The sequence below is a fragment of the Phyllobates terribilis genome, unplaced genomic scaffold (genome assembly GCF_046119375.1).
Source record: "Phyllobates terribilis strain yellow unplaced genomic scaffold, ASM4611937v1 Scaffold_7__3_contigs__length_470593459, whole genome shotgun sequence".
Lineage (NCBI taxonomy): Eukaryota > Metazoa > Chordata > Amphibia > Anura > Dendrobatidae > Phyllobates > Phyllobates terribilis.
Window position 1 is genome coordinate 97,707,388 of NW_027362767.1, and position 27,567 is coordinate 97,734,954.

Below are 27,567 nucleotides of genomic sequence, written 5' to 3' on the forward strand. Positions count from 1 at the left end.
GTTACTAAATCAATTTTTAACCTTCCCAGGGAGAGTGTTCTGATAAAGTAGTGTTTTGCGGGGCAGGATGGTGTGTAAATGAGAAACACATTCTAGGCAGAGAGATCTCTTGTGGCAGAGCAAGTACAAGCTCTTCCCATATTGTCTCCTGCTTTTATATTAATTACAACTTGCATTATCAGCTGCGGGGCTGCGGCCCGGCAAATAGAAAATGCCTTCCCAGGGGAGCTCGCTGCTTGGATGTCTTTTTCATCCGCTTTGTATTGGGCTGCTCAATATTCTCAGCTTTTCACCTGGAAACTCTTCCCTTTAATACCATTAGATTGGAGAAGGAAATGCACATTTGTATCCTAAATTATTAAACCATGTGCAGCCTGGATACATGTTAACATATCAGTAAGCTGATTATCACCTCCTGTGAGCATTACATATTCATATGTCTTCATACAGAAGGGAAAGATCTATTATCTACCATCTATCTATCTATCTATCTATCTATCATCTATCTATCTATCATCTATCAACTATTTTCTATCATCTATTTTCTAACTATCATCTGTTTTCTATCAATCATCTATCTATTTTCTATCATATATCTATTTTCTAACTATCATCTATCTGTTTTCTATCTATCATCTATCTATTTTCTATCATATATCTATTTTCTATCATATATCTATTTTCTAACTATCATCTATCTGTTTTCTATCATCTATTTTCTATCTATCATCTATATATTTTCTATCTATTTATTATATATCCAGCTATCTATTTTCTATCTATCAACCATTTATCTTTATAATATCTATTATCTATCAATAATTTATCTATCTATCAGTCTATCTAAATCTTTCCACATGTGGCTTCTATTTTATAGGTTACATTATGACCACTCCTCCCCCATTATTTTGTGTTCTGAAGAGCTGACCTTCTTTGTTCTTCCTGTCTGTTAATGGGTCACTCTGCATTTCCTGTTTTTGCATGTAACCACGCATTTCGCAGCTCTTACTTTTTACATATGTTACATTTTTGCCCCAATAGTTTAATAAGTGCACAATTTTATACTATAGATACAAAGATGTAGCCACAATGAGATGAATTGTCAGATATATGTATAAACCGTGCACTGAAGGACATAGTCAGGAGGGGACCCCTGTGCAAGAACAACATATGGGCCCTTGGCAGCCCGATAGCCCCTAATAATACACAATTCCATCTGCTTTGGAGCTGGAAGTAGCCCCTTCACCTATTGAGCCACTGTGCAACCATATAGGCTGCACCAATGATATGTCTGCCCATGAAACTGTGCCATGGATGTAAATTACATATTTCTGACCAGTGCTAAGCTTGTAGTAATCACTGTCAACTAAGGATAGTATAGAAGCAGGGAGGAGGGGGACATACATTTTGGTTGAACTTTGGTGCCCAAGAGTAATAGTGGACACAGACAGAAGAGGGTCCTTCTGCAAGAACAGTCCAATAATGCACAGTTCCACCTGTTTTGGAGGTGCTAGTGGACCCCCTAACCTCTTGCACCAATGCTATGTCCGCCCTTGCCCAAGAGGTAGTAGGGCCACCACTACCTCCAAAGCTGAATGATGATGAACAATTGGTTTGTAAAGGGCCGCATACTGTCCTGGCACAGGGGCCCCTTCTGTCTCTGTCCGCCCGGGTATGGAAACGATCAGTCTAATAAAAAGATATCCCCGATGGATCAGATATCTAGATACTGATGGTTGTTCCCACCGTTGGTCAGATCCAGTAATAACAGCAATAAGAGGACGTGTAAAAAGAGAACCTTGAGACTATAACTCTCCTCTCACGGCTCTTTTCCTTGTAATGTTTATCTAGTAAATCTCTTGCACATTTTCATTTACTGTTGTTTAGTTTTGCTCCTGGATGCCATAGTGCGGAATCGGTGCCACACAACGCTCCATAGCGGCCTCACTTGCTGCACTACATTCCTGGCCCTCAGCACATAACCTCAGATCTCCGGTAGATATGCAACCTTTAACTTGTGAATTTTATAGAATATTTCCTTTAAAGATCCGATTCTGGAGATAATTCCTTGTGTTAAGTAGTAAAAAATAGCGTTCAGCACTTAGCTGAGAAAACCCGGGTGACAAGTTGTAGCAAGGTTGCCACCTAGCCTTCATAGAAGCCTGGATGGCAAGTCTACATACGTCCAGGAACCAAAGTGGTGGCCACATTGGTTGTCACAAAGCTTTCCTATAAACCAGACAAGGATTTACTTACTAGGATAATTAGTACTTTATTCCCAGAATATCTCCTCTCTGGTTACCTCTTTACAACTGGTGCGTTACTTTTATGGTCTACTAGAAAATGATCCAATATTGTCATCGGGGTAATAATTTACCTTCATTTTCCATGAGCAGATGCCATTCTTGTCATGGAGCTTTGTGGCCTGTTTGGCGGCATTATTAGGAAAGTGTAGGATTGCATTCACACTGGGTGGGACGCTGGGTGTTACAGGGTATTAATTAGAGGGGGTTATTAGCAGGTGACAAGTAAGGCAGCTGCTCCACGTGTTTGAGGAATGCTTCCACCTTGTCATGGTAGACACGACTATACGGCTGCAGCAAGGACAGGCTGGCATAGGTACTTTTTATATTTACACTGGTATATCTTTATCCATTATGGCCATGTTCACACGTTCAGTATTTGGTGCGTTTTTTAACTCAGTATTTGTAAGCCAAAATCAGAAGTGGGTGAAAAATACAGAAGTGGTGACGTGTTCCTACTATACTTCTCGTCTGATTGTAAGCCAAAACCAGGAGTGGAACAGATACTGAGGAAAAAAACTGACCAAATACTGAACGTGTAAATGTGGCCTAATTAAACATTTGCCCAAAAATCATTGAGGCCACGTGCAGACGTTGAGGATTTGGTGAATGTTTTACCTCAGTATTTGTAAGCCAAAACCAGGAGTGGAACAATCAGAGGAAAAGTATAATAGAAACACGTCACCACTTCTGTATTTATCACCCACTCCTGGTTTTCTTTAACAAATACTGAAGTAAAAAATTCCTCAAATACTCAACGTGTGCACAGGGCCTAAAAGGCTTTTTTATTATGGGTAGAGGCTGACTGTAATATTCTCTATAAGCTTTAGTCCTGGTTCAGAAAAATTTCATCCATATTGTTATCCGTTTGCCCATTTTTTACATTAGTATGACACCCATTTTTATACATCAACATTTTAAACTATAAAAGATCCAATACAGCTTCCTGGGTTAATAATGGCCATGTAGCCGTAAAAATCGGATGCAGTACGAACGATCCATATGGGATCCAATTTTTTTTACATTTAACTGGGCGAGTTTCATCCGAAATATGGAAACAACTAGGACGTGCTAGGATTTTATTCACTCAGACGCTCGGTCTGCGTGGAAAAACTGTCACCTGTACAGCCCTATTGAATTACATTGTACAGGGTGCGGGTATTATACGCTCGTCTGAATGAGCCCTTAATGTCGGGACATTCCAAAAAATTACTTCCCACCCATAATCACTTTATCTTAAAGCTTCGTGCTTATAACTTCCATATACATTCCATTGACGTACAGGGTTGGACTGGCCCACCAGAGAACCGGAGAATTCTCCGGTGGGCCCTGGCTTCTCCTTCAGGAGAGTTCATAGTGCAAACCTTGCAGCTGCAATGAGGCTCTTAAGTGGGGGAGAAAGGTGGGCCCTCACAATCAAATCCTCTGGTGGGCCCAATGTTCTTCAGTCTGACACTGTTTACACATGTAAGGTGGCATTCAGACGGCGTATAAATCAAACCAAGATTGGACTGTAGTGCACGGACTGGCCGGCAGCTCTTCCGACCGGAGTATGACAGCTGCATAGAAATACATGAATCTGTCACACTTGGGTGGGGAGATCCACCGGCCAGTCAGATTTATATGGCCGTCTGATTGCGCCCTAAGTGTGAGCGATATTAGCAGATTGTTTTATGTCGTGGTACTAGATGTCTGGTGTCCATTTATATTGCATAAGGGGTCACTTGTAGATTTATATTTGAGGCTACGTTCCCACGATGAGTTTTTGATGTTGCAGATCACTTGCGTTTTTTACACGTGTTTTTATCATTTTTTTCATGCTGCGTTTTTTACACGTGTTTTTATCATTTTTTTCATGCTGCGTTTTTTTGTCTCTTGTTAGTATATTTTAAATAAAGCTACTTTGTTTTTGATACTTCCTGGTATTTGGCTTTGACAAAACTTTATTGATACAGTCATATGCGGATTACATGAGTTTTGGGCGTGAGATGTCTATAAATCCCATCCACTTTGCTGGGACTGTAAGATGCGGCGTTTCTAATGCAGCGTGAAAAACGCACCAAAAACTCATCATGTGCACAGAGGCTTACAGGAAAAAAAAATGCTTAGAAAATGTAGCATGTGACATGATTATCATTCAAAATATTGCAGAATTTTTGTTAAATACAAATATAGATTTTCTTTTTGCACTATATATATATATATATATATATATATATGTATTTCTTACAGCCAGACTTGTGTACAAGGTCGGACAAGTGTCCTGAACCCGGGCGCTGGTCAGGCGGGGGGCATGTTCCTGTATGTCCACTTTGCCTGTAGAGTTCTCTCTTGCCCATTCATCATATGAACCTGTGGCGCTCTGGTCCAATATCACTATGTGGGATTGAGCTTCCTTTCCTCTTTCCTGTCTCTTCCTTTCCTGTCACACTCTCTTTCACTTCTGCTCGCTCTGTCACATTTCACTTACTTCAATAGCCTTCCATGTGACTGTGTATACAACCAGCAGGGGACATTGGCCCTTAACACAGTAGGATCCAGCAATTTACTATAATAACACTTTCATGTCTGTTTAGTGGATTCCCCTTTATATAATCTGAGTTTAGGGTTGCATTTGCAGCCTGATCTTGGTTATTTCACACCTATGCCCTGACTATTATATGCAGGATAGAAAGGCACGGCGCGTCTTGTGTGATATATAATAGTCCGCGTGTTAGGTGGAATTCCTTCTGTCGCTATGTACATAGCATCTGTTTTACTTTCTATATCTGTGTGACGTCATATGTTGAAAAGGAGGAGTTTGGTGGCCATCTGTCAAGCCCATCCAACAAATGGCCTGTGCAAAGCATTGTAAGGTGCCTTCGGGTAGCGATCTGGCTTTTATGTAACCTTTAACTCCCCTTTATTGGTGTCTAAAGAAACATAACTAAGATGAACTTAAAGGATCTCGCAACCTAAATCCCTAGGAAATCCTATATAAAAATCTGCTAGTATCAGGTAATTGTTTTTGGAGGGTCTCCGAACTAGAGATATGTGGGATTAAGTAGTAATCATGGGGACAGGGTGGTGTACGTCAGTAAACCAGAATAACATTGACAGCGAATCTAAGGAATGAAATCCAGGTCCCAAATAACGAAGATACAAATGTTCAACAGGAATGAACAAGAACAATTAAAATTTATTAAAATCACAAGGTGTCAGAGTCAGCCTTCTTCAGGTATCTCGTGAAGAAGACCGGTTCCAGTCGAAACGCACTGTCCTTTTATTAAATATAATCATTCTTGTTCATTCCTGATGAACATTCGGATCTTAGTTATTTGGGACCTGGATTTCTTGTATTACACTCTGCTGGGATCTCTTTTGGAGGATATCCCAATAGCACACTAGGTTGACTGCACCGTCCCTCATTTTCAAAATACACACACATAGAGTTGTGCCCCAGTTGCATAACCTAGCCAGGTGAAAGCCTTCTCTTCTTATTAACATGTTGATCTACACCTTACTGCGTTCAGAAAGCGACACCTTTCCTCACTTTCCAGTAGGGATGATCCATATTGACAGTGAATCTGTCACTTACCAAAAATATGTCATTTATATAAAATATTGTTATAAAAGAAATGAAATTGCGGCACTCACCCATGCATAAAAAAATTCAGAAGACTTTATTCCAAGTAGATAAAAACTTGACTTGGGACCAGGAAGAAGCATCTGCTCGGTGCAAAACGGCATAGAAGTATGCCATTCACTACCATGGTGTAATTTTTATCTACTTGGAATAAAGCCTTCTGAATTTTTTTATGCATGGGTGAGTGCCACAATTTCATTTCTTCTACAATACTATTGAACGGTCTACAATATTGTTGCTGAGCACCATCCTAGTGGACTGAGTAACATGTTTACGTGGCGTGCCCATATTTTCTATTTCTATTGGACTTATTTATATAAAATATGTCATTTTTGTTAGCCTGATCTAAATATCATTGTTCTCCCGTATATTCAGTTATTTTTTGTTCTTGTACCTTTCCGGTCCTGAGATATGGTATCTTCTAGTATTGTTAGCCAAGAGTGTGTGATTTGCCCCCCCCCCCCCAAAAAAAAAAGTTGAGGGTCAAGCCCTCTTGACTAATAATACTCTATTTATATTAAAAAAAGAAAGAGGGCCATATATCAGGAACAGAGAGTGGCAAGAAGAAAAAGAAAGCATCACCAGATTCAGGAGAACGTTGGTATTTAGACCAGGTAAAAAAAAACTATATAAGCAGACTCGATCAATCTTTGTATTGATGGAAAAGATTTCAAATGCTTTGATTGCCACCAAAAATAATTACTACATCTGCAAAAAAACAGATGAGCGGAATTATTTTATATGGTCATTAGAATACACACAGAAAAAAAATTAAATTCATATTTAATGTGCTGAACAGTTTAGGATATTGAGACCGAAGCCACCAGTCAGATCAAGGAGAGAACTAATATTGGACTGGAAAACATTGTCCTGTGGGTTGGCTGTAAATTCAGTACAATATCTGATGTACTACAATGATTTTCTCTTCTCTTCCTATCTTCATGGATATCTTGCCGATCAGAATCCTGCCTCATGGAGAGATCACGATGACGCAGTATCTACGCATTCAGCAGGCACGCCGGGACCTTCCAGTGGTGGACATGCGTCACAGAGTGGGGACAACAGCAGTGAACAAGGTAGGACCCCTTTATGGTATGTGTGTATATAGTGAGACATGTACAGTTCATTCTCATTCATTTTTGGTTTTCTATTCATTCTTTTATATCACTTCAATGGACTCCTTTAAATGTGACCTTTGATTTGTCTTCATACCCAGATTTGTAAGTCTCCGCTCTATATGAATGAGATAGTTGGAGGAAAACGAGTGTGTATAATTTGCCGGCAGATATTTTATGGAATTGCCATACTGTTATTCTCAGTGTCAGGTCCATTATTACCTGGAAAGGTCCGTTATTACCTGGAATTACCAAAATTCACCAATTACGTAACTTCGTTGCCCGGCCTACAATCATTGTTGGAGATGAGTTGGAGAGATCATTCTGATCTCTTGCTTTCTTCACCGGCCCATTGAGGTTTCCATGTTTAGTAAACACAAAGAATCATCATGTATCTACTTTTTATCCTATTCACTCCTTAATAAATGAGTTTCACAACTTTAGAATATATTTTGTGTGTTTCCTTGTTGGGTTTTTATATATTTCTGCTTGTTTTCAATGAATAGAAATGAATAAAATCTATAACGGTTATGGACAAAGGTGCATGACTCGATCCAAGGGAGAGCTCCGCACCGTGATAAGCCACGCACATGTGTGATCATCACCTGTCCAAGATAAATTTTCATCTTCTGAAAATAAACAATGAAGGCTCCTATACACTGACAACAAGCAGAGATCTTGAAATGATTAAGAATTCATCCATAAAGCATATGAGAATTTAGGTTGTGGTAAATGGAATTTTTCAGAGCGAGGACTACCTGTCTTCTGGACATCTGATCTCTCCATGGCACACATGTTTGTAGATTGGGCAGAATGTCTTTCTTTTGTGTAGCCTTTCTGCGCATCTTGGTCTTCTGTGCAGTATTTTGAGACTCTGAACTTTGGACCTCATTTCGAAAGCTTGGAATTCTCGGTTGGAACATTCTGGTTGTGTGTGGAACTTGCCATCAGTGTGTTGCGTGCCACCTCCCAGGCCTCAAGGTTGTAAGAAGAGCACGGCTGACAGACAGTAAAGTCTACCTTCTGTCTTTCACTTCATATACATCGGATTTTAGTAGCAAACTGTGAGGTTTTAATGCATGAGGGGAAAAGAAGGTCACCTCCAGAAACAGCTCTTATGCTCCCCAATTCTGCTCTTTATACGGTGGGAGTTTTTTGACGGCATTGTTCTATTTCATGGGTATAGGTCTTCTTATAACAGATCTTCCTCTGAAATAAAGAAGGGTATTATTCCTGCTCCTAAACCTCTCTTTAAACTCTTGACACATATGGTGGAGAAATGGACCACCACCTTTCAAGGCCATTTTTAATGTTCATCAATTGCCAATTTTTCATAAGAAAATGTTTAAGTTTACTTTAGTTTCTGGAAGTTTTTACACCGTCCAAATAGGAAAAACATCTCTTTGTACTGTGTTAGCCAGTAGATAGAAAAGTATCAACTACTGAGGACTCTCACATTTTAATATTTTACACCTTCCAAGTGACTGTTCCTCCACACTACATAATCACTAACCCTTTGGGCCCAATTCATCATTTGCTATTTACTGAAGTCACATCTCCTTTATTTTTGTGCTATGGTATTTTATGACGTTCTTTGAGCCAAATTCTTCAAAGTGGTGCCTGCGGTTCAAGAATTTGGCTTAAAATACAAAATGCTTATTATTGTTTTTAACCAGTTTTTTACCACCAAAAGTTGCAAATCCTTTAAAAAGTCACAGAAATGCGCCGAACTGAGAACTCCACCAGAAACCTTACTCCAAGCAGGGACTGGAGTGAGATGCGGCAAAAAAAAAAAAAGTGACATTTGTTAAAAGTCGCATTTCATGAATCTGTCTAAAAAGATTTGGATGAGCAAAGCTGTCTAAAAAAACATGAAAAAAGACTTATAAAAGAAATAGAATTTAAAAAGTGTCGCAAAACGTATAGAGAATAAGAGCAAATGACTCCAGAAAGTGGAGAAACAGCACTGATGAATGGGGGTCTTTAGCTATTCATATTATACTTTTTCATATATTGGAATTGGTGTTTAGTACGGAGTTATAAATTATGGAAAAATTCCCTTCTTTAAAAATACTAACAGTTCTGTGCAAGAATTCCTTGTGATGGACGCAGGGATGTCGGGGAGGGAGGCAGTGGAATTCTTTACCCTCAGGAACAGGTTTTGCTGAACTGTCCAGAGGGTTCACACACAGATCACACAAGAGATTCCAGCACATTATTCACACACCAGTGCTGCAAGTTCTTTATTTGTGTTAATATTCGGTTAAATATTTGTTGTAACCATGTACAAGCTCCACTTACTGTCAATTGTCTGCGAGAGGCCCCAAACCTTCATCCATCAACAGAACCTCAGCTGCCTCTGTCAGGCTGGGACTATACTCGCTCCTACTGACTCTGTTTTATTATAAAGTCTTCGATTTCACCCAGCTATATTTTTCTTTAATGAGAGATGATAATGTCATATGTAATGTGAATTTAGGGAGGCCATTTATTCTAGTGCTGGGTCATATCACCTTACTCTATTATCCCAATACTGGCTAACTTCATTTTTTTTTTATTTCTGGTAGGAGACTAGAGTAGGATGATCTATGGGTACGGCATGTTCCCCCTTTATTATATACTATGGGAACTGTGAAGTATCGCTTGCCAAAAAAACTTACTCAAGCAATAGGGAGCCAGCCTAAACCAGGTGTCCTAACTCAATGGCTCCTCTTGCAGACACCAAAAGTACTATGGATAATACAGACTACAGAGCAACGCATCTTTACGTGACTGTACACATTAGACCAAGGGTTTTCAACATTTATAGGTCCAAGGGCCATATTGCCATATTGAACCAATCCCAAGGGCTGCAAAGAAATGTAAAGTCGAACTTACATAGATACATCATCAGAACAAACATCAGTACATTAATACATCACCAGAACCAAGTTTTAAGTATTTAAGGAGGATTTGGAGAGTTTCTGCTCCTAAAAAATCAGTGTGAACACACAATAACTTAAACTGAGTTTTTGGAGCAGAAACTCACCAAATCCTCCTCATAAAAATACTCAAAAGTTAGAGATTTGAGATTAAATTTTAACATAGCCAAGAAGCATATTATGGATTGCTACATGTGTTGAAGATCAGAATCAACGTCAGTACAGGAATGCAACACCAGAACCACTGTCAGTACAGGAATGAAGCTCCAGAACCACTGTCAGTACAGGAATGCAGCACCAAAACCACTGTCAGTACATGAGTGCACAGAACCAAAATCAATACAGGAATGCGGCACAAGAACCCAATGTCTCCGATGTCTCTGCGGTGTTGGCAGCAGTGTGATGTCATCAGCAGATTGATGACCCTACACTGCTGCACGTCAGGTCTGGGGCTCGTCTGCCCCTGTCCTAGCGTCCAAGTGTTTAAATGTATTTGTGTCTTTGAGATGCGAATACATTTCAATATATAAAGAAGGGAGCAACGTCTCCCGGACAGGTCCACGGGTCGTATATTGTGCCGGCCTGCATTAGACTAATGTTGGCCAACCATTCAACCTATGTTGAGGATTACATTTTGGCACATTGAATTACAAGGAGATAAGCCTCCTCTGCCACCTCCATTCCTCGTTCACAGCACCTGTGCACTCATAAGCCTGGGGAAGTCGGAAGGAATAGCTGTGGCGAAAAGTTATTGACTGTATATGGACACCTTAAGGTCAGCCAAATTCATGGCAGGACTGACCAAACCTTCTAATATGTACTTAATGTTTAACTCAGGTCATTTGGCAGTTAGACAAAAAGGATGAAGCATGTTGAATTTCTGATGCCCAATCCTTTTGTTCTTCTCTTTCAACATTTAGAACCCATGCATGCTCTATCAAACTGTGCATGCATTTCAATGGAGAGGTGGAAAACAATAGCTTGTAGATGAAAGATCATTCAGTTGATAGGGACTTAGGGCATATTGGCACCTTTATATAACCAGACTCAGATCAGGCAGCAGACTCCAAGACTTGATTGACCCTTACTTCTAGCTATCACTTCCTTTGCAGACCTTACGGATTGCGTTCTACTAGTCATGCATGCACATTGATGAAACCAATTTTGCCCGTATACATTTTTTCCAAAACTTTCACCTGGGTACAGTTATGCAAGAAACGAGTCCATAAAGGAATATAATGGGTTAACCATGTCACAGCAGTAGGAAAATCCCCCATTTTGGCATAGACTGAATTCCAAGACAGGCTGGGACAGCAACTGCAAAGTCCTGGAATCGCAGACACCCCTTCACTGCTGGACCCTCCACTGATACTTAACTGTAAACAGCTGTCTCTTTGTGTATGTTCCATCTCACACTGTGAACAAAATCTGGGTTTCTCTGCAGAAAATAAATTACGCTTCAGTTTTCATTGTTACTTGCAATATTACACTCTTTGGTGATGTTTTGATGATTGCACTAAATCTTCTTGCTGCATAAATATACAGTTTTGGATGCTAGAGCGCCAGACCCTCACTGCCTGACATGTAAGAACCTTCATTTAAAGGTTTATGTATTTAGATCATTACTATATTCAGAATAGATAGATGATGGATAGATAGATAAATGATAGATAGATAGATAGATAGATAATAGATAGATAGATAGATAGATAGATGATAGATAGATAGATAGATAATAGATAGATAGATAGATAGATAATAGATATATGAATAGATAGATAGATAATAGATATATGGATAGATAGATAATAGATATATGGATAGATACATATATAGATAATAGATAGATAGATAATAAATATATAAATAGATAGAAAATAGATATATGAATAGTTAGATAGATAATGGATACATGATAGATAGATAGAGAGATAGATAGATAATAGATGATAGATAATATGTAGATAGATAATAGATAGATAATAGATAGATAATAGATAGAGAGATAGATAGATAATAGATAGATAGACGATAGATAGATAGACGATAGATAGATAGATAGATAGATGATAGATAGATGATAGATAGATAGATATGAGATAGATAGATAGATGATAGATAGATGATAGATAGATGATAGATAGATATGAGATAGATAGATAGCGAGATAGAAAGATAGATCATAGATAGATAGATAGATAATAGAGGGATAGATCGATAGATAGATAGATAATGGATACATGATAGATAGATAGATAGACAGACAGATAGACAGACAGACAGATAGATAGACAGACAGATAGATAGACAGATAGATAATTATCAGTGCCACCAGCCCTATATCTCAGGGTGTTTCCATCCTTTATAGATATCCCATAGAGGCCTGCCCTCTGCCCTCTGCCCTATGCCCTCTTCCCTAACCACAGCTGAGCATTTCTAGGTATTTCTGTACACTGCATTAAATCAAACCCTAAGCAGTAATCTCACCTGCGGAGGGGACGTGTAAGTGTAAGCTTCTGGAGACATAAAGCTGTTGTTTGCTAGTTAGAAATTATTGCATTTGGCATGAAAACATCATAAAAGTGCAATGGAAAAGCTGTTTTCACAATAAAAAAAGTGATGTTTTGGTTTATGTGCCCATAATATTTGCAGAATTGTATCTTGGGATAAGAGTTGTGTAATTATCATAGGTAAGAATAGAGCGATGTGATGGCTGGAGTGCTGGCGACCTATTGACCGCAGCCTTGGACAGGCTCAGACTGGGCAGATGATTAATTAGCACCATTTCAGCGGATTGCAGCGTTGCAGCCCTTTAGTTATCTGAAAACCTATTCCACTTACACTGTAAGCTCTTCCGTTTCATCCCTTCACTTTGTATATTGTGTATTTTTCGGTGCTACAAATGTGTAAAACCCCCATAGAGCCCAGACATACACAACTTGCCATACAATTGCATATTGATTTCCATTTATAAAAGTGTAAACCACGTAGCACAAGTAATTGTACAAACAAGTAGTGTAAAATTATGCTGAAAAAGGACAATACTTAGAAGTGTATAGATAGGATCTGCGCAGTTTGCGGAGGGTTCACCTGCATGTATCCTGGACATAAACCAGAGCGGCCTCCATACAAATCCCCCAGAGTTGATAGCTTCTATCTTTACAGCTGTTACTTCGCTCTCGTTTTTCCAGTAGTGAGCTCCAATAGTAAACCTACCTGGTTGCACAGTGATATTTCTCATCACTCCCCCAACTGTGGCTTATTTGTCATTCAGGAGGAGGTGATAACCTGAGAACAGTAACGTCGGCCATATTGGTGGTCACCTGTGTGCATGAGGCCATATTGAAGGTGTAATGACTAGTGCTGAGATTTTCATTTTATTTTAGGTGGAATTTTGTTTTGAAGGGGTTGTATCATTGTCCCATCAGATACACTCCTTTCAAAGAGCTGTTTTTGCAATAAGTAGTCACAGTCAGCCAGGCAAATGGAGTATTAGATGGCATCCATTCATAAGAATGGCCATCCAAGTAAGGTTGGGCTACACTACAACTTTGACCGCGACACAAGTCGAGCTGCTAAGGATTGATAGGTGTCATTGCTACATCGCAGCACAATACAAGTGAATGGGTCACATGGCCATCTCGATGGTACTACGACAAGCAAGTAGCAAAACATCCAGCTGGGTAGGATTAGGGCGCCAGTAAACGAATATATGTCCAAATCTCATCCAGAAAATGCAGACAATTTTATTTCTAAATTTTCATCAGATTTTCATCCATGTACAGCCGGTGTGCCCCTTTTTTCCGTCCATGTGCTACCCGTGTGTGATCCGTTGTTTACATTCATGTGCTATTTGTGTTCAATCCGTTGTTTACATCCATGTGGTATCCCTGTGCGATCCATTGTTTATGTCCATGTTGTATCCATGTGCGATCCATTGTTTATGTCCATGTTATATCCATGTGCGATCCGTTGTTTATGTCCATGTGCTATCCATGTGCGATCCATTGTTTATGTCCATGTTATATCCATGTGCGATCCTTTGTTTATGTCCATGTGCTATCCATGTGCGGTCCGTTGTTTACATCCATGTGCTATATGTGTGCAATCCGTTGTTCACATCCATGTTCTATCCATGTGAGATCCATTTTTATGTCCATGTGCTATCTGTATGCAATCCATTTTTATGTTCGTGGGCGATCCAATCTTAAGTCCATGTGCTATCCGTGTGCGTTCCGTTTTTTTACATCCATGTGCTATCCGTGTGTGATCCGTTGTTTACATCCATGTGCTATCCGTGTGCGATACATTGTTTACGTCCATGTGCGATCCGTTGTTTACATTCATGTGCTATCCATGTGCGATCCGTTGTTTACATCCATGTGCTATCCATGTGCGATCCGTTGTTTACATCCATGTCCTATCCGTGTGCAATCTGTTATTCATATCCATGTTCTATCCATGTGAGATCCATTTTTACGTCCATGTGCTATCTGTATGCGACCCATTTTTATGTCCGTGGGTGATCCCATCTTAAGTCCATGAGCTATCCGTGTGCGTTCCGTTTTTTACATCCATGTGCTATCCGTGTGTGATCCGTTGTTTACGTCCATGTGCTATCCATGTGCAATCCGTTGTTTACATCCATGTGCTATCTGTGTGCGTTCCGTTTTTTACATCCATGTGCTATCCGTGTGCGATCCATTGTTTACGTCCATTTGCTATACGTGTGCGATCCATTGGTTACGTCCATATGCTATCCATGTGCGATCCGTTGTTTACATCCATGTGCTATCTGTGTGCTTTCCGTTTTTTACATCCATGTACTATCCGTGTGCGATCCATTGTTTACGTCCATGTGCTATACGTGTGCGATCTGTTGTTTACATCCATGTGCTATCCATGTGCGATCCGCTGTTTATGTCCATCTGCTATCCGTGTGCAATCTGTTGTTTACGTCCATGTGCTATCCGTGTGCGATCCATTGTTTACATCCATGTGCTATCCGTGTGAAATCTGTTATTCATATCCATGTTCTATCCATGTGAGATCCATTTTTACGTCCATGTGCTATCTGTATGCGATCCATTTTTATGTCGGTGGGCGATCCCATCTTAAGTCCATGTGCTATCCGTGTGCGTTCTGTTTTTTACATCCATGTGCTATCCGTGTGTGATCCGTTGTTTACGTCCATGTGCTATTGTGACGCCTCTTACTCTAAAACCCCTTTTTACCCTGGGAGATGGGGACTCGGAGTCGGGTCCTACGTTGGAGAGATGGGGGTGCAGCCGTGGCCCGGACAAGCTCCGTGCCCAGGGCCGTCACAATTAAAAGGATGGTACGGGCTTATCCGGGTTGAGTGGCTGATTACGACTACGCCACCTGTGGTACCTGGTGAAGGCCACCAGCGCCACTGCAATCCGCTGAGGCATGGTGGTATGGCGGCCATCGTTGTTACTACTCCCCACAGGCGGAGTAAGGCCTCAGGGCAGAGAGACAGGAAGACGGGGGTAGTAGTCCAGAAAGTCTGCACAGTGCAGTGTGACGCAGAGTAAAGAGTCCGGAGGCCATAGGGGTGAACTTCCAAGGCTTTACTCACATAAGAGATGGCAGAAGGAAGGCGACTCCCTGCTCCCCGCGGAGTTCTGCGGTCACCAGGAACGGGGGTCCGACAACCTCCGAGTAAGTCCAGTATTCGATCAGGACCCCGCACCAGAGTTTTCCTGAACTACAGGCCGTATCATTTCCTGTTCGTGTGTGTAGATAGGCTGGGTCTCCCTCTGAACTCCTCTCAGAAAAAGGGCACGGGTGGCAGCTCCGCTCCTTCCGATACCCGGTGGGATCCTCAGGGCCTACCGGGCTTTCCCGACCAGGACATGGAGTAGCAAGGTCGGGTGTCGGGGGCCGGTACCCCTCTCGCAGCCGGACTTCCTCTGAATATATCAGGTAGCGAGGACAGGTGGCGTATACCGCTCCATCTGCATCCTCCCTGGGATCCATTTGCGGTGGAGCTACACTCTTAAGCTCCGGGCCTTCTTGGTCGTGGTCCTTGACCGGGTTGAGACATTCCTTGTCAGCAACCTGCCTCTCGTCCCAAGGCCGGGGTACGAGGGCTGTGCCTCCATCCGCTGCAGGTCCACACAGGATCCACGCTCAGGGTGGGAGATCACAGTTGATGACAGCCAATAAACTTGACTAACAAGGACCAAGAACCAAGATGGCTTTTTATTAAATATGAATTTTACAGTGTCACTAAAATGTGAGTCCTCCACCCTCACCCACTAAATGGTTCCCCTAACTCTTGGTTCCCCAGTCTCCCTGTAACCAGGAGGGCAGCACCTAGTGCATTCTAGCCCCCTCTGGTGGAGAAATGTGGTGTTGGATGTGGAGGTTGGGTCCTGACCATCACACTGTTCTTACCTCAGAGGAGGAACACTACACTCCATTAGAGAAGTGCAACATCCCTGTGGCGGTCGAACACTCAGGGGCGCCACACTATCCATGTGCGATCCGTTGTTTACGTCCATGTGCTATCCGTGTGCGATCTGTTGTTTACATCCATGTGCTATCCGTGTGTGATCCATTGTTTACGTCCATGTGCTATACGTGTGCAATCCGTTGTTCACATCCATGTTCTATCCATGTGAGATCCATTTTTACGTCCATGTGCTATCTGTATGCGATCCATTTTTATGTCCGTGCGCGATCCAATCTTAAGTCCATGTGCTATCCGTGTGCGTTCCTTTTTTTACATCCATGTGCTATCAGTGTGCGATCCGTTTTCATACATTTACTTTAAGACATGTACATGATCACATACAGTGTCCTAGGTTTATAATAGAAATCTAACAGTAAGAATTAGATGCCACTTGGGTGTTCTGTGTGGGATCAGTTTTTTTCTCACACCCATAAACTTCAATGAGCGAGTCTCATCCCAGACTCGGATGAAAGTAATGCACGTTGTGATTTCTTTCTCACGAAGGGGAAAAAAAAATCGTTCATCTGAGCAGCACTTCTGAATAACATTCGTCCAATTAAACATCCGATAGCACAGGTCCGATTTATCTGCTCATCTGTATGAGCCCTTATACAAACATGGCTCGAGTCTACCAAAGTAGGACCACTCTCACAAAGTGTAACCAAAGTAGGACCGCTCTCACAAAGTGTATCCAAAGTAGGACCATTCTGACAAAGTGTATCCAAAGTAGGACCACTCTCACAAAGTGTAACCAAAGTAGGACCGCTCTCACAAAGTGTATCCAAAGTAGGACCACTCTCAGAAAGTGTATCCAAAGTAGGACTGCTCTCACAAAGTGTCTCTCCGAGTCACAGAGGATTTACAAATGGCGGCACCATATACCTCTACCTTTATTAAAATGTCTTCCCATGGAAATAACCTGTCCGTTATATATTTGGGCATCATAAAAAACAATATATTGATGGGTGAATTATTTCGTTTCATTTACTTTGGACAGATAAGTGCAGATCCCGCGAGCGAAACATTCTCTAATTCTATATGTTAAGTTACTTGGAAACCACAGTGTTGTGAAAACACAGATCCTTTTTCTCTCAGCCCTTTTTTTTTTCTTTGTGGAAGAAGAATTCTCTTGACGCCTGTTAGACCTTAATTTAAAGGTATAATTAAACTTGAATGTAGCCTCATAAACAAAAGATAAACAATAAAGCAGCCGCATTCCCTGCTGCTTCACGGCTTTGTCAGCCAGCTGTTTTTGGCCTAGTGATTTTTGCACTAAGTTCGGAGCTCCATGGACACAGGTCAGGAGAGCCGCGTTCCTGCTCACAACACTTCCACAAGCCGTTTTCATCACTTCAGATTATTAAATTCCTCTGAATGCAAAGGATGCGGCCTGGCGAGGAATAGTCATCAGCCGACATGAGATTTCAACATGATATTTCCCTCTTAATGGCTCATTTTCCTTTTTGTTTTGTTTGTAAAAGTTGTGAGTCGGGTGGAGGGGAGTCGACTAATGGAATTAAAAATAAAGCGCCCATTGACCCTGAAAATGGCCGGCAGATAACAGGAGAATAGGCGGGCCGAGTGAAATCCTATTGTAGAGCTGATATTTCTATATTCACGGGACTGGATGAAGAAAAACGGACTTTTCATATACGAACATTGTCTTACTGTCCACAATTCTATTGATTTTATTTTTTCATACTTGTGTTGTTTTTCTTCGTCTTGTTGTTTTATTCCATTTAACTGTTCATTGGGAATGAATTGTGAATATTTTATTATAACGACTGCAAATTAAATAGATAGAAATCCTCATATGAGTCTCAGAGCCCAGAAATGCTTCTAAGGGCACATCGATCCTTAGAAAACATTTTTTTTAAAATAGAACGGCGTTTGCCAATTAACACAACAAAGACCGATTTTTCATTATATTATTTATATAATATTTTTTTTTTATATGGCCCCAGAGAGTTTAATGAGAACTTCAGCCCTATATACACCTGTAAATTGTAGCTAGAAGAACCCACCAATTTGGACAGGATTTGCCATCTATCTTACATCCATGAGACTCTGAAGTTCATTGTTCGCCCAGATCTGATATTGGGTAAAACATAAATGAAGTTGAATTTTATCCTTCTGATAATATTTGTCCTTACATCAAAATATTTATGGACAATGTAAAATTCACCCTATATTGCCTGTAAAGATCCAAAAAAGTAACATAATGCTAAATATATAATAATTTGACATTTTTGTAATATTTGGAACCAACCTGAGAAATCTGGGAGAAAGTTTAATAATCTTAGTGGGAATCTATCAGTAGGATCTACCCTCCTAATTTGTCTATATGAGCATGTAGGTCAAAAGAAGCGGAATAAAATGACACCTTAACATCTGCGATCTGATGTCTTATTCCAGAGAAATCCAAGTTTTCTTAGTATGTAAATGAGCTGTTAAGATCTATGGGTGGAACATAGATCTCCCTGAGAATCTACATGTCTCTACATTTTACCAGTGTGAGACATGTAGATCAGGAGAGCAGTCTGTCAGTCATTACATGTCTCTCACTGATAACATTTATAATAAGCTCTAGAGGCAGATTCTCAGGGAGATCTATGTCCGGCCCATAGATCTTAACAGCTCATTTACATACTATGAAAAACGTGGATATCTCTGAAATAAAACATCTGATCGGAGATATCAAGGTATCATTTTATTCAGCTTCCTATGACCTACATGCCCATATAGATGGCTTAGGAGGGTAGATCCTACTGACAGATTCCCTAAATTCTTTTCATTGTCATTATGGAACTACATGTTCCCCTTTAATGTTCTTCCTATATTCTCTACATAATACATATCACCCTGCTTCTCGGGAGAAGGAAGAGGCAGTTTCTTAGGAATTTTCTTGCATCACTTCCATGTCAGATATTCCAATTCCCAGAGCAGCCAGTGCCCAGATAAGACATGACTGTACTGTGGGGGTCTGCATGTGCTCCTAATATCTGCTCCTCTCTCCTCAGCTGAGAGGTAGCTTCAGGCACCCACTACCACGCAGCTTGTTTTCATGCGGTTCCATGTACATAATCACTGATACTCCCTTGGTGCTGCTCGTTCTACCAGAGCGGACTCTGTGATCCTTTCCCCGGGTGGGGTCTGTTACTAAAAGCTGAGAATAGATGCATTAAAGACAGAGGGAGACTTTCATGATCCCATTAGCATAAGAGAGGGTAAATTATTCATGCAGAGTGAGAGTTCATGGGTTGGGCTGGGAGTATGGTTAATGCACAGTGTTTTCAGATGTATCACTCTCTGCTTGGGCTCCTAGATTTACGGGATTGCTCCTATGGCTGCTTCACACTGGTCTCTGTCCCTCAGCTATCAAACCTCCCTACAGACATGTCTGGCTTGGATCCAGCAGGTGATAAAACAATCATCAGCAGATAAATCAGTTGATGTGCATGTGTGTATATCTAGTACCTAGCTCTGAAAGCGACCGTGAGATTTCGTTACGAGCTCCCCTATATAGGGGAACATGACGGTATTGCTAGCATTGCGTCAGTAACATATGATTTTGTTGGAAATTTCACATTTAGATTTTATAGCTATAGGTATTTTCATAGCTTTGTATTTTTATAGTTATAGGTATTTTCTGTTCTCGTTTCCTGGGTCATGTATGGGTCTACCTGGCCTATAGGTTGCATTGGTGTCTCCCAAGACCAGTAGTTGACGTAGGGTTCCTTGGGTCATGTGTGGGTCTACCTGACCTCAAGGTTGCACTGGTGACTCACAAGACCAGTGATTGACGTAGGGTTCCTTCGGTCATGTGTGGGTCTACCAAGCCTATAGGTTGCACCGGTGGCTCCCAAGACCAGTAGATGACGTGGGGTTCCTTGAGTCATGTATGGGTCTACCTGGCCTCAAGGTTGCACTGGTGACTCCCAAGACCAGTAGATGATGTAGAATCCCTTGGGTCATATATGGGTCTACCTGGCCTATAGGTTGCACTGGTGTCTCCCAAGACCAGTAGTTGACGTAGGGTTCCTTGGGTCATGTGTGGGTCTACCTGGTCTCAAGGTTGCACTGGTGACTCAGAAGACCAGTGATTGACATAGGGTTCCTTCGGTCATGTGTGGGTCTACCTGGAATATAGGTTGCACTGGTGGCTCCCAAGACCAGTAGATGACGTGGGGTTCCTTGAGTCATGTATGGGTCTACCTGGCCTCAAGGTTGCACTGGTGACTCCCAAGACCAGTATATGATGTAGAATCCCTTGGGTCATATATCGGTCTACCTGGCCTATAGGTTACATCGGTGGCTCCCAAGACCAATAGATGACGGAGGGTTCCTTGGGTCATGTATGGGTCTACCTGGTCTCAAGGTTGCACTGGTGACTCCCAAGACCAGTAGATGATGTAGGGTTACTTGTCCTGTCCTATAAAAGAGAAAGTTCTTATTCTGTATGACGATATGTTTCTGAGGATATGAAGGACAGTTTTTCAATTGATATATACGCCCCTTCATAGAATCGTCCCCAGCCCCTTCAGTAATGTATATAGCAACGCCTAGTAATTAAATGGTTGCCTTGGGGCTCCAAGCATTAGATGAAGAGGTAGAGGCATTCTTAAAAGCAAGTTATTGTGAGACGAGTAATTAGATGGCAGGAGGTCATGAACACTAAAGTGATATTTGTAATGGATTCTCTCACAAACGCAAGTCCAGGCAAAGTCGCTTTTTAACCCATTTTGTTTCCCAAACCTAAGAACATACTCTCCATGGATTGAGTCAGTAATACTAGTGGTGAGATAGTAATGGTCTTTTTCTTCTGCTCGTACTGTGGCCACCTAGGAATGGTGGTCTTGCTCTATATGTGACTGCAGATACTAACATCCTATGAAATAATGCAGATAATGGACAGTCGTGCAGCCACCAGTACAGAATGGGATATGGGTGGCAGGATAGGAAGGATATGGGTGGCAGACGTTAGTCATTGAACATTCTTGAAGTCAGATGGCACTCGGTAAATGGAAAAGTGGGAAATGAGCAGTAAATAGGAAGAGGGATTGGCCCAGACATTGTGCTTATAAAGAATCATGGTTCAGGATAAAAATCACATCTAGCGTTCATGACGTGAATAAGCAGTGTCCCGATGGGTTACACGTTCCGTCACATCTTCTGTGATGGATTTTAATCTGGTCCTATGATCACCACTAAAGTCATTATTCTAAGTCAAGTGACAACTGGCTGGGTGTAAAGGGATCCTGACATGTTGAATATGGTCTCTGATCTTCAAGCAGGATGTTATAGAATAGGGGACCTGAAAATGTTGTTTGTCTGCATACCAGTCCAGTGGGCGGTTCTGTTTAGTGATTGACAGTCTTCCCTGTATGACGGTGCGTGCAGAGATAGCTGTCGATCACTAATAGGACCGCCCACTGGACTCATATGCAGACAAACGCCAGGGATTTCAATGGATAAAATGGAAGTTAGGGCAGGTGCAGATGGCTGTAGATTCTCTGAGAATCTGGTGGCTAATTATGCTATTCACACTCTGATCTGAGTTTGATCAGAGTGTGATTCGATTCTCATGGATAAGGAGAAGATGGAGGAAAAAATGTCTCCATCTTTTCCATTGTGGAAATTGGACTGCACTCAGATCTCATCCGAGTGCAGTCCAATATTTCCCACATACTCATTGACTTGTATGGCCAAGTGCGATCCGAATATCAGATCAAACTCAGACATGCAGCAATTTTTTCCTTAGACTGACTCTGTCCAAGGATAAAATCTGACGCATGCCCGACCCCATAGAATAACATTGGTCCGAGTGCGTACGACGTTTTGCTGGATGGCACTCGGACAGCAAGTACGCTCATCTGCACCTGCCGTAATCCTGAATCTTTTCCCACAAACCTATACATCATTCAGCTCAGCTTCTCCTTCTCTACACTGCACTGTCCACAGATCAGACTGCTTGCACAAGGCGGCATATTCCCTTTATTGATATATATAGTTATCCATAGTGGTGGTGAACATGTCACCAGTATACAGCATTGCCGCATGATCCTCGAGCTTGGTAATATAGGTATAGGTAGAACTTTCCCATTAATGGGTGACAGAAAAGCGGTTAGATTTTACCCTGACCTTGTACGTGTCTGTCCTTGGTGTAATAGAGGCTGGCAATTTCCAGTCTTCTGTATAGACATAAGGGCAGAGGAATACTGTATATTATTTATATGTATTAATAGCACGTAGCATGCACATTAGCGGTGATCTGCCCGTGACCCCGCACAACCTCCTGATCCCATTACACAGCTGGAACCCTGCGTGAATCTGCTGTAGTGTCAGGTCAGTGGGTCCCATAGAAAAGCCTCTCTGCCCCTGGGAGTAGAGTTTATTACAGTTCATGTATTGGCTCTCTCGCCGGACTGGTCGGCTATTGATTTGTGTGGTGTCCTCAGCACTTATTGCTTGATCCCAGCGGGAGGCTTTAGCCTGTGATATTACGCTGCCTTATCCCCTGCAGAATCTCTCCATACCTTCTTCTTCCTCATCAGATGTAGTCCTTATTCATAATTACCCTTAACCTGAAATATAAAAACTTCTATCCGACTTTTACCTATATGATTAGTCATTTGTTTTAATGGCACAAGGTTGTAATATATATAGACCATTTATGAAAGCAGAACTGGACTCACCGCTCGTGTAATGTTATCTACCATCTGGGCAGGAAAGGGTTAATCTATTTTGGGATTTCAGGAACAGCTCCATTGTGCTTGACTGTCATCACCCCTCTTCTTCCAGGCACCATTCATGTGGCAACCAGTTCCCTTCCTGTTACTTGATATAGAGCCTGACGTGGCTAATTCATAGACTGGGTTCCCTTGTCTGTCCTCTGCCACTTGTATCCCGGAATAACATCCAGAACAATTTGTTAGCGAGTAATAATGAGCATCTTAAATAATTTGCTATACAGTATTAACTGCTGCTTCTCGAAACGTTAGTAAGCTGTCACGTCGCTATCCAATTTCCTTAAGGCCAAGTTCAGACACGCATATGAAAAAAATTGGACATTTTTCATCCAGAACAAAAAGGACGATTTTTCAACCGTTTTTTTTCATCCCTGGGTTAATTTTCAGACATCAACAATTAAAAAAATATTATTAGATCAAATACAGATTCCTATGTTATTATTGCAATGGATCAGCTAAAATCTGATGCCGTGGGGATGAGGTCTATAGGGCATCCATTGAGTTTAACGGGCGAAGCTGATCCAAAAAAAAGAGATCTGAGTAGAGATCTTTTATTTCCAGACTATCGGTCCGTATGCAAAAATGGTGAACTATCCCATTGACTTACATTGGCCGGCTTGCATGTGGACAGCACATGCGTAAAACACCCTGGTCTGAATGAGCCCTTAATGTTATAACTGCCCACTCTAAATACTTAGCGTCCCAACATTTATAGATCTTATATATAACTTAAATATGGCATAGTAATTCTAAAAATCATTTAAAGCCTAGATATTCTGACAGCCCGTAAGGAAACGACTGGGCAGAAAGAGCTGAACGATTGATTACATTTTGGCATATTTAGATATTATTTTATTTTTATTTCAATTTTATTATACTTTTTTTTTCAAACACTACCCAAAAATCCATCCAGTAATCTGGAACCTGTCAGGTCATGTTAATTCCAGAATAAAATGATTGTAAAGATATTGTCAGTATCTATGAATGTTTTTTATGACTGGGGAAATCTAATTTTGAGTTTATGTATGAAATGAACCATCTGGTCAGAAATTATATCAATGTTGTACAAGTAAAATAAGAGCATTATACCATAAAATGCAGACAAATGTTGGATTTGAATAGAAGGTGAAAGTTTAGGGTCAGTCTTATCTTTCATACCCCCAAAAAAAGTCTACTTTAATTCCAAGTTAAATGATTTGAAAGGTGGTCTTCGACCATTCCTATAAAGTATTGCAGCACTTGTGTCCCCCCTGAAATATCTTTTGAGTTCTCCAAAACTTTGTCTCTGAAGATTTCTTTAGCTTCCTGTCTCCTTCCAAATGCAACACCAACTTGTCTGCCTTGTTTTTTAAGGTCCCTGCTGACTTAACCTTTCACCCCACCTCTGCCCACACCTTCCTTTTTGCCAGACATTATTATACAAGAATCTCTGACCAGTCTCTCGTCTACTTGACACTGGGGGCTATTTAGTCAACAAATCCGAGCAAAGAAGTCATACAGAAAGCAAAGTCTTCTCAATTTTTGTAATATAGAACTTCTAAAAGCAAAGAAGCACTACAGGATTTAAAAGGAATAAATAAAAATATATAAAAGTTATTTTTTTCCAGAAACAGCTTCACCTTTGGCTGTGGGCTGTTTAGTATTGCAACTTCATTTGCTTAAAGGGTTGTTCCACTACTTCTACAAATGTATTATTTTTCTTTAATGGCTTTCGGCTCGATCTCGAGCCATGGCGACTTGATGGATGAACGATCTGTAGGAAGATCGATTTTGTGCAAGCCTAGATAGGTCCACCAGAGTCTTCTCTGCTGTTATCTTGATAGTATCAAGCCATCGGGTTGCTGGTATTCCTCTTCGCCTCGTTCCTTCTATTCTTCTGACCATGATGTCCTTCTCCAGTGATTCCTATCTTCGTATGATGTGACCAAAGTAGGCAAGTCGTAGCTTGGTGATCTTTGCTTCGAGTGACATGTCTGGCTTGATTTGTTCCAAAATTGATTTGTTTCTTCTTCTTGCCATCCATGGTATAGGTCATCAATATCAGATCTTTGTTTTATTTTCATTAATAGCACCGCTCTTGTCCAAGGAGTTTATTTTGGTAGTGCAGCTCTGGTTCATTTAAAGGGTTACTCTATTCACTGATGGGACCAGACAGAAGAGGCCTCTGTGAACAACAATATATGGGCCCTTTGCTGTCTAATAGCTCATCATAATGCACAAGTTCAGCTTTGGAAGTAGAAATGAGCCCTCTTAATTCTTGGGCCCCTGTGCGACTGCACAGGTTGCACCAATAGTATGTCTGCCCCTGACTCTATTACTTTTCTTTTGACGACCTTCCCTTAGGATTGGTCATCAATGTCAAAACGGCTCCGACATCCAGCACCCCCACCGATCCGCTATTCTCGGTGCCGGATGTTAGCAGTTGCAGAGCAGAACAATACAGCTGCGTCAACTGTACATTGGCCACAACCAGGTACTGCACATCCACTCTTATTAATTTGAATAGGGGTGAATGTGCAGTACCCAGCCACGACCATTATACGGTTGAGGGAGCTAGACCACTCTTCTGCTCCCCAGCTGCTAACATCTGGCAGTCGCTGGCACCAAGAACAGCTGACCATGGGGGTGCTGTGTGTCTTACCTCACATATCTGATATTGATGACCTTTCTATAGAAAAGTATTGGAGTAACATTTTTGGATGGACTAGAGCTGCAATACCAAAATAAACCCCTAGGGCAAGATCGGCACTGTTCACGGAAAAAGAAAAAAAAAACCTTCTAATCTCTTTCATCCAATGATAGTCATTGTTTTACTAATAGTTTTTTCAAAAAGCAGCGTTATATTATAAAATGTGGTGACATTTATATTATTATTTATAAGTATTAATAAATTTGAATTTTTTTTTGTTTCTTGTCACCATAGAGTAAGCAATTGCTTCCCAGCCACTGTTTTTGCTATTGCAACGTCAAGCGGTGCACACAGTCTACATTGACCCTGGCCGTACGAGCTGAGCCCTAATGAAATATTAATTAATAAGGTCTCTTTACCACCTGCCCTGTGATGCCATGTATCCTGCGCCTTTCAAAAATCCAATGAAATTTACAACACTATAGAGACATGCTTTGCAGTCACTTTAGAAATGACATGGTCCTACAGCCTCAGCTAATGTTCAAAGCATCTCCCCTAACCACTAAATCACTGCCCAACTGAGCTCTGTCTAATGCATGTAGATTGTGTTACAATCAATTACCCGAGATCTCAAGTGTGCTCTCCCCTCGACTGCCCGTCTGTCCGTCCCGGGAACCTTAAAAATAAAGGAAACTGTCATTGTGGATCCCTAAAAATCGACTGTACTTTTTAAATCATTTTGTGGCGCAGACATCATTTTAACAAATCATACAAAGTTCTGTTTTTAGATCTTCTTATGACTCCTTTAGATGGAAATAGTAACGTACCACTGATGGGATTAAAGAATGAACTGTATTTTGCCTTCTGAAGTCTTAATGGTAATAACATTGTTATGGGATAAGCTGTATCCAATATGGGGTCTGTTATGAGGGCGTCACTTAGAATTTGGTTGTGCAACTAAATGCTTGGTTTTGTCAATATCTCATGATGAATACATATGGAGTTCAAATTGTGAAGCAAGAATTTCATAGAAGTCCAGGACAAGCAGAATGTGTTCAAACAGAAGGGGAGCCAATAGCTATGAGATCTTCTCTAAATGTCTGCAGCTCCACTACTGTCATTTCAAGAGAACTTGCAGCAGGATATCTTTGTCTGCTTCTAGCTCCTCCTCTCTCCATAGAATTTTATGAGCAACTGCCATCTCCAATCTCATCATTGTGAAAGTCTGTCTTCACTGATCACAGATTTCATAGTCCATAATAAGCTAAATATGCTCAAACAGCAAAGGAGCTGTCAGCTATGAGATCTACTCTAAATTGCTGCAGCTCTGCTACTGTCATTTCAGCAGAACTTGCAGCAGGATGTCTTTTTCTGCCTCTAGCTCCTCCCTCTTCTCTCCATAGAATCTTATGAGCAGCAACTATCATCTCCTATCTCAGCAATGTGAAAGTCTGTCCTCACTGATCACAGATTTTATACATTTTACCCATGAATTGGGAATGAAATATCAATCCAGGAGGATAAAGAAGCTGATTTTTCTGATAAGATATATTGCAATGGTGCTTATTTTCATGTGTATTGTTGATTTATGAAATATTTTTTTTTAAAAATTGCAGATTCTCTTTGAAGAGCAACCTGCCTTTAATGTAGCCCAATATCCAGGAGGAATATTATAGAGCAGGAAAAGTTGAACACATATACATATAGTTTTATGAGAAAAGATTCAATATAACTTTTTCTAATTTTA

The 27,567-nt window shown here is 40.9% G+C and overlaps 1 protein-coding gene across 11 annotated transcripts in view; it reads left to right on the top strand.

Moving 5' to 3' along the window:
- Nucleotides 1-27,567, top strand: part of MEIS2 (Meis homeobox 2) — a 158,507-nt gene that overhangs the window by 21,375 nt on the left and 109,565 nt on the right. For 6 of the 11 annotated variants that reach the window (XM_073639027.1, XM_073639029.1, XM_073639028.1 and 3 more), the window contains exon 7: nt 6,890-7,004. In XM_073639027.1, coding sequence (XP_073495128.1) covers nt 6,890-7,004 — 115 coding nt within the window. Of the gene's footprint in view, nt 1-6,889; nt 7,005-19,767; nt 19,861-27,567 lie in introns of all 11 variants that reach the window. The other 5 variants (XM_073639023.1, XM_073639024.1, XM_073639021.1 and 2 more) reach the window with 1 other exon arrangement.